This window comes from Alligator sinensis, unplaced genomic scaffold (genome assembly GCF_000455745.1).
Source record: "Alligator sinensis unplaced genomic scaffold, ASM45574v1 scaffold458_1, whole genome shotgun sequence".
Lineage (NCBI taxonomy): Eukaryota > Metazoa > Chordata > Crocodylia > Alligatoridae > Alligator > Alligator sinensis.
Genome location: NW_005841944.1, coordinates 2,499,213 through 2,507,158, shown reverse-complemented (window position 1 = coordinate 2,507,158; position 7,946 = coordinate 2,499,213). Strand labels below are relative to the sequence as shown.

General features: G+C 42.7%; 1 protein-coding gene across 1 annotated transcript in view; it reads right to left on the bottom strand.

Moving 5' to 3' along the window:
* Window positions 1–6,767: 6,767 nt before the first annotated feature.
* Window positions 6,768–7,946, bottom strand: part of FOXB1 (forkhead box B1) — a 2,103-nt gene continuing 924 nt past the window's right edge. Inside the window, exon 2 of the mRNA XM_006020044.1 lies at window positions 6,768–6,817. Within this exon, the coding sequence (XP_006020106.1) occupies window positions 6,768–6,817 (50 nt within the window). The remainder of the gene's footprint in view (window positions 6,818–7,946) is intronic.

Sequence of the window (7,946 nt, the reverse complement as noted above, 5' to 3'; positions counted from 1 at the left end):
TTTATTTTGAAGCCTCATGACTTATCTGAAAATGTTTTGGAGACCAGTCTCTTAAACATGTGGGGTTGGCACATCTGCAACTCTCACAGCTGTTGAAAAACAGCCTTGCAGTCCTAGCAATGAATCCCTGTCCCCTTACTTTTCCTAGGATTCAAACTTAAATGTTTGAATAACAAATGAAAATGCTGAATTTGATGTACGGGATCAGACTATTTGTTGACCTAGATTTCAGCTGTGGCTAATAGAGAATGCTTTAGAGGAAGACAGCTAGAACAGTAATGTACCTGTCCTGATATGCAATGGAGGAAAACTCCTGACCTGACCTGACCACTGAGGTTGACACCCTGGAATACTTGATTATGTTGCCCACATGTTACTTTACATAATTGCAAATCTTATTAATGCTTGTCTAACAAGCTTGACAGAGTGTATAAATTGTAAAGAAAATTAAGAACCTCATGGAGGCTAAATGTAATGTTAATTATTTGCAGACACTTCCATGCCACTCATCATCACTGATATGTAAGTACTGAAAGAACCTCCAGGTATGCTATGTGTGGCAACTACTTCTGCATATCTAGGACCATAACTCCTGAGCTAATGTAAAGATATGTATGTAGCCAGGGTATTTAAAAGGCCGGGCAGGTTCTGGCAATGGAATCCTGGTGCTATTAATAGGGATGGAAAATTTTAGGTGACTTCAGTAAGGCCAGCATTTCATCCCAGAAGTCCCTATCTATTGAATGGAGCTTTTCCAGTAAATAGGTGTCCCAAGATCTCTTATTACTTTAATAATAAAGCTTAGTCCCAACAGGCATTGGAAGGATGGCAGCATATATAACGGCATATTGCTTAATGGAAAACCCTGCAGTGATAAAATGAGTAACAGCAGATGATGCCTTTCTTCCCTTATGTAATTGTTTATTACAGGTTTTTTGCCCCTTTTCTCTTAATTATATCATACCCATCACTATCCAGGACAGAATATTGGCCTACATAGGGTCAGGTCTATCAAGTTGTGAATGACAGAAAATGTCATTTAAAAAAAAAAAGACATTGAACTTGCAATGAGTGGCACAACTAAGTTTTATATATTTATTTATTATTTTCACCTCTCTGTCCTATAGTCTAATGGCAGTAGAGGTCAGTCACATGATGTATGATTATCTCTGTGCTTTGCCCTGGATTTTGGCATGGAACATCTTTAGGTTTCTGACACTTCCATTGCGTCTCTGCCTAGCTAGATCCAGATGAGCCTAAGGTTCATACTGCTGCATGCAATGTTGGGAAGAGCTGTGAAATTGCCTTCAACATGAAGCTGAATAATATTATATTTGTGTGTTTACTTCAGGCAAATGTGTAACCACAAAGATGTGCCTATCTCATTTACAACTGTTTAAAATTCCACTTTCCATGGACAGCACAGCTACTTCTCGCAGACACCCATTAACAAACTAGAAAGTGAAGTAAAATAAAATCCCCTACACAGGAGGCATCACTTCCATATATATATATATATATATGCATTCCCCAAAGAAAGTCCTTCTACAGCTCTGTGTAAGTCCCATCTCCCCACTTGACATCATAGATGCTTTAGGACTAGTCTAAATGCTGTTGTGTAAGAGCCAAAGATAGCCAACCACATGGGGAAGATCCATCCATGTTTATGCTGATCCAATGCTTCCAACACTTTGCATAATGGCCATGGAGGAACTCCAGCTTCAACTTCCAACCTATAAGGCAGAAAAACATGTGCAAGGGTCTAGGCAAAAGCTTCCCTTACTGGCCATAGCATGGAATTTGTCATTTGATTTCATTTCTTCACTCCTCAAGAGTCCACAGCATAGTTTCATTATTCAGGTTTTTTGTGTAGGTGGAGTGGGTCTCCAAGGGGAACTTCCATAATAGAAATGCAAAGAACAGGAAAAGGAGAAATGTGGAAGGAGTCACGCCAAACCAAACCATAATTTATTATGAGGTAATATTATACTGACCAGAATTGATTAGGCATTGACAGAAAGATCTGGTAAAAGATAGCAGCTGTGGGAGCATACAAGTTCCCTTGGTGGGTGGCCTTCCCCTCTCTGAAAAGCTTCCTGATTGTTTCCATTTACCACAGTGCCCTGCTACAGAATCGACTGTCTGTGTAATATTTGGGTTCTTCACATCATGTCTAATGCTGTATCCACTTTGTCCTGATCTGACGGGTAACATATGGATTAATGTATAGGAAGGTGATTTTTTTGAGTCTCTTCAGCCTTTTCTGTCCCTTTGTACTAGGAAGGGGGAGGATCTCGCCCAAAATCTTGGCATTCATCCTATTTTTCCCCTGTCAAAAACTTATCTGTATCAAGTTAATCAGAGCTGCAGTGGCAATTTTTTGGAAAAATGTCTACTGCTGTGGGCTGCTTAATATCCAGATTGTGGCAGAAGAGCCAAAGCCTTATAAACTTGCATAAGTAATCCTACAGCTGCCAATGGGACTGGTTGTAGGAATCAAGGGACATCATATTGTCCAGAGTTCCTGGGTTAATGTTATGATAGGCTCTAGATTTATCATCCTAATTTGAAAATGAGGAGTGTCAAGGAATGTGATCACATTAATGTTGTTGGGAGTTTGCCATATCATCACTGGGAGCAAGAGTAAACCCAAAATATGATCCTGATCCTTCCTTATTTGGGGACCCATCAGCTTCCAGTGCAGCCAAATGCAAGGCATAAGTGTGACTGTTTCTGATTGCATGCTTGAAAAAAGCTTATAAATTAATATTTACAAATAAGCCCAGTGGTGCGGGTGTTTTGTTGCTGTCTGTAGCAATTTCAGTTTGGGGGGAGGGGGGGGGGGACTTAAAGTGCTTACAGTTCTCCTGTGGTGTAAAATTATTCTTGGCTGTAATGTCTCTCTAAGGAGCTGCTCTAATTAATGCAAAATACTCTAGTTACCACTTAATAAATACCAAGGCTCTTCTAAATGGCACAAAATTAAGATCCTTTATATAGCAGTGCCGATAGAGGAGAATATGTGTTAACCTTTTAAACACTTGTGTGTTCTCTGCCAATGTTTTTCCCCAGCTGCGTGAGCAGCAAAGTAGAAACATCTGGTCTTGGGGGTAAGTGTTGGGGAGCTCAACTCAAAACCCTGTTCATGCTCCATGGTTGTTAAAGCACCTGGCAAAAGACACTTCGTTGGAAATAAATTGAAAATAAAATTGTGCTGTAAAACAGGAAGCAGAATCAAATAATCTATGCCTGGCATTCCTTAGTAATCTTTCAGACTGTAAAATATATTTTTATTAATATTCAATGCTACTTTGAGAAAAAAGCAACTGCGGCTTTCCTGTTCTCTAATGTAGTTGGTTGGTCTTTGTTTCTCTGCAGACTGAGGAAACTGAAAGGTGCATGAAATAATATTACAGTATCCTGCACTTTGTCCCCCCTAATGCATTCATATTTCATGAATTCCTCATTTGGAATTGAAAACCTCGAAGTGCTTAACTTTATAGCATGATGGTTGTTGAGAAATCCAACTTCTATCAGAACTGTAAATACCTCTATGGGATCCTGTCTCCGTTTGCATAAGAAAAGGTAGAATACAATTCAGAAAGACTAAAATAAAGCAACTTTTGCCTGTATTTAAAATTAAATATTCTCTCGAAAGATACACTGCAAACAAACAGAAGCCAACGTCTATTCAGAAAGTACTAAAAATCTCCAAACACCAGACCTCCTGTCATACAACTTGAATGTTAATGTTAGTTTTGAAACAAAACACACCTGCAGTTAGTTAAGCCTTAGCCGCTCTGCGTAATTTTCGCACAGTTTGTTGCAGGTATATGACCAGTTCCGATTTTAAAGCATGATCTACTATACTGAACAACACCACCTTTTCCCTTACAAGCTCCTGCAAGGGCAGCTACATGAATAATATAATAGGTAAAAAAACCTAAAACCTGGGTGCTTGCTGTAAATCGGGAGTAATTTAATTAATGCTAGTGGAACTACTCACTTTTAAATCCAAGCTACGCGAGATCAAAGTCAGAGGGTTTAGTGTTTGCTTGATTTCTTTTGCATTGTACAGTTTTAGGAAAACTGTCCAAATCTCAAAGTTGAAGAATGAAGAAGCAGTAAAGTAAGAAAAACATGTTAGCCAATGGACCGGGGAATATGTATAGAGTCTGTACATATGTACATACAGATGCACATATTAGAAGAAGTATCCCCAACTAAGTTTAAAAAAAAAAAAAAAAAAAAAAAAAGTCCTCAGAGGTGGAGCTCCAGAAATAAAATATTGCCCAGGCTCCTAATGAAACTGCTACATTTCTCAGAACACATTTAATCAGCTTTTGACCAAGGGTTGATTTCCCCCCCCCCCCAACTCTCCCCACCTCTTCCCAGTTTCTTTTTAAATACAAGTATTAGCTCCAAAACTGTATGAGAGCTCGGCACGATAAATCCTGCCTGGAAATCCGGAGCTTTTTTTTTTTCAAGTAGGGAATGCCAATGCAACTCGCACTGTAGTGCAAACAGACCCCGAAAGAGAGGGAGAGGAAGATAAAATGAATGTAAATTCCCGAGGGGTTCCAGTGCTGGTTTCCTAGTCCCCGAGTCAGCAATGTGTTTGTGAAAATTCAGCCTTTTTGTCTCTCAGAAAAAAAGGGCTAAATCTACATCGGTGGCCCAGTCTAGGTTTGCTATTCTTTGCATTTTCTATTCAAGTGAATGAGAGTGAATGAAGTGGCCTGGGACCCTTTATTTGATCTACTCAATTGCATAAAGTGACAGAATTCTAATATATTTGTTTAATGCTCTTCAATGGGGCTTTCACTTTCTAACTTGCAAATGAAGGCTCGATCTGCAAAGTTTTGTCCCTTCCCCCCCCCCTTTCCTTTCCTCTCTTTTTTTTTTCCTGGCAGAGGGACATATTTCATAACTTGGACCATGGTTTGAAGTGATCTCGAGAGGAGTTTTAGACTCAAAAAGTGGGAAATAAAGAAACAGATGTGAAGTTATTGTACATTCCTATAGTGGGCTCTGGGGCTATTGTAAACCCACTGCAGGCGGTCCAAAGCCTCTCTTTTTCATGCTGTAATTGAAACATATTAATTAGATAATTTGTTGTTAGTTTAAAAGAAACAAATACAGCCCCTCCAAGGCTTCACAGCCTGTTTTTTGTTGTTGTTTAAAAGAAAACGCCAAGTGACATTTATATTAAGATTTAAAGATAACACCGCGCTCGGTTTCCTAAGGAACACTTTTTAAAAGGAGGGTTTTGCGTGCAGAATTCCCTCCCAGCGATCTCTGAGCTGCTCTGCTCTTTACCCGGCAGGATTAGTCCTCCCCGCAAACTGCAAAACCGTCCAGACTTGCAAAGTGAGGGATAAAGAATAAGTCTTCGCTGTCGGAAGAAGCCCAGCTCCTTTCAGCGCGGGGCTCGGTCCTGTTGGCTTGGCTAAGCACGACTGGCTTTGCTGCCTTACCTTAATCGCTGGAGCTGGAATACATTCTTCCAAAGAAAAGAGCCTTCTGTCTAAAATTATCTGTCCCCTTACATCAGATCGGCTTAGTTTAAAAAAAAAAAAAAAAAAAGCATGAGTGGCAAGAATAATTGCAAAACATCCTCGCCCCAAAGACGATTTCAGCTCGGTAACCTGTGGCTGTTTCACTCCCACCCCCCCTTCTTTTTTGCCGGTTTATATCAGATCTTTGTTTATTGACTTTGGACTTGAGCCATTAGAGCTTTAACAAGACAAAGCAGTAAATTCCAGCGCCGCTTTGAATCGCCTATTTGTTTGTATGCGTCTGAAATCAGCATCTGAGGTTTACCGAGGTGAGGGGCAGGGAGAGCCTTGCAAGTGTCCCGTGCAAAGCCCCTCGCCAGCCCTCCTCCTCCTGCTTGCCCTGCTGCCGGCTCGGGCATGTGCGGACAGACAGCGCCCGGGTTCCCCCTGTACAAGCTGCATTTCAAACCAGAAGAAAATCGTGCTACCAACAAGGTTAAACTGCGATTCCTACTTTACAGTCGGGCTCTCTATGGAGCAGTTACCACGCTTCTAAGTAGAATGATTTGTTCCTGATCTTTCCCAATTTCAAGTGATTCCTATTTAGTTCAGAAGACCCAGGAAGGCTCCTCCGCTGGGTCCACATCTCATCTTGGGGGATTTGTTCTGACTCTTGAATTTGGGGGGGGGGGGCGAGGAAGGGGCACCCAAGGCGAACAGAAAAATAACTCGTCGGATGAAAATGTAGGTCATCGCTTGTTTAGGAAAAGTTTGTCGAGTTTTGTGGCCATTGATCTGGCGATAAGTTTTGAATGCTTTCTTTAGCTGTTCGTGTTGATATAATCGTGGGTTGGACTTGATGAATGAGTTCAGTTGTCCCCCATCTGACAAGCTTTAGCAGCTTCATGCATTTTAATCAGCCCTAGTGATTCATGTATTTTCCACCTTTTTTTTTTCTGAGTGGGATTCGTTCTTAAAAAAAAAAAAAGGTTGCAACCGGATTGATTACCCTCAGCACTAATCTATAACTTTTTGCAAGCGCCTGTTCTGTATTTAAGATGGGGCTGGTGCTTGCTGTTTCTGAAACCTCTACATCCGCATTCAGATGTACCGAAGTTCACCTCTTCGCAATCATGTACATGGCAGGATTACATCCTGCAGGCTCATTAGAGTACAGTGTCGTTTGCTTTTTAATAAGAATGTAAGTATCTCGTTATTTGAACAAGCACATCTGGAAGACCCGCATTCTCGCTTCACCAGATTATCTCCTTAGCGGGAATGAGGGGTTCGCAGGAGCTCGGTGGAGTCTTTGCAAAATCCTTAAAAGTGAAAAAGAGACCGCTTAAAAATCCAGTTTGTGGTGTAACTAACTGCCTCGGTCTTATTAGTTTAAAATGATCACCTATGGACATGCAGTTTCAGGAGTAAAATGTTGTGTGGTCTAGGTTGAAACGGGGGTGGGCTTTTAAGGGGTCTGGTCAATTCGGGGGGAAAGTAGCTGAAGTAATTAAAATGCTCGGAGAGGTTTATCTCGGAGTGAAGGAGAATGCCGTGTTTCCTAGTTAAGATTTTTTCCCTGCCCCCGATTTAAAACAAAACAAACCCATCCAGATCCTTTAACCGTCTGTAGCAGTTAGTCCTCTAAAGCCTTTCTTTCAAATCTTTGTTTGCAACTCGCTTTCTCTGGCAAATGTTTAGTGAGTTTTTGTAGTTAGTCCAGAGAAGGCGTGTGTGCGCGCACGGTGCAGGCATATCCGGAGTGCGTGTGCGCGCGTGAAGCGGTAAAATCTGCGATGCGGGACATGCAAGTTTAGGCATCTCCGCATCGCTGCCTGTCCGAGCAGGGTACGTGTGCACATGGCATCATACGTGATTCCTACTTGCAGGTGAGCCCGAGCCTGGGAGGCAGCCGCCGCCTTGCCTGCGCGGGGTGCTCGCAGGAAGGTTTCCTTGCCCCGCGGAGCAAGGCGGGCGGGTGCGGCCGGGGTGGGGGAGACACGCGTTTGCCTGGGAGCTCTGGCCCAGCAGGTCGGAAAGAGGAACCGGAAAGTCAATGGGAATTTACAGATTTTAATGAGAAAATATGATCTGGACGCCTCGGTTCATAATTTAACGTGGACATCTGCTCTCCTTCGCCCTCGTCTTAACACACGCATGCTGGGGACAAGCACAGGGGCACGGGACGCTCATGCTGGCTCTGTACAGGGGAGGGAGGCAACAAGGGGTTTCTTTACGGCCCCGGCGCCGCTACGCCGGCTCCGGGGGGTTCTTAACTTAAGCAGTTCACACGAGAAGACCCGTTCGGTTTCCAGCAGACGACCTACAGCTACGGGGGCGGGGGCAAAGCAAAGTGCATGGCACACGGGGGCTCGCATTCCTATTCACAAGCGCGTGGACCGGGCGGCTGCTGTCCTCGGCCCGGCAAATAAATAGCTGCCCGCGCGGGGC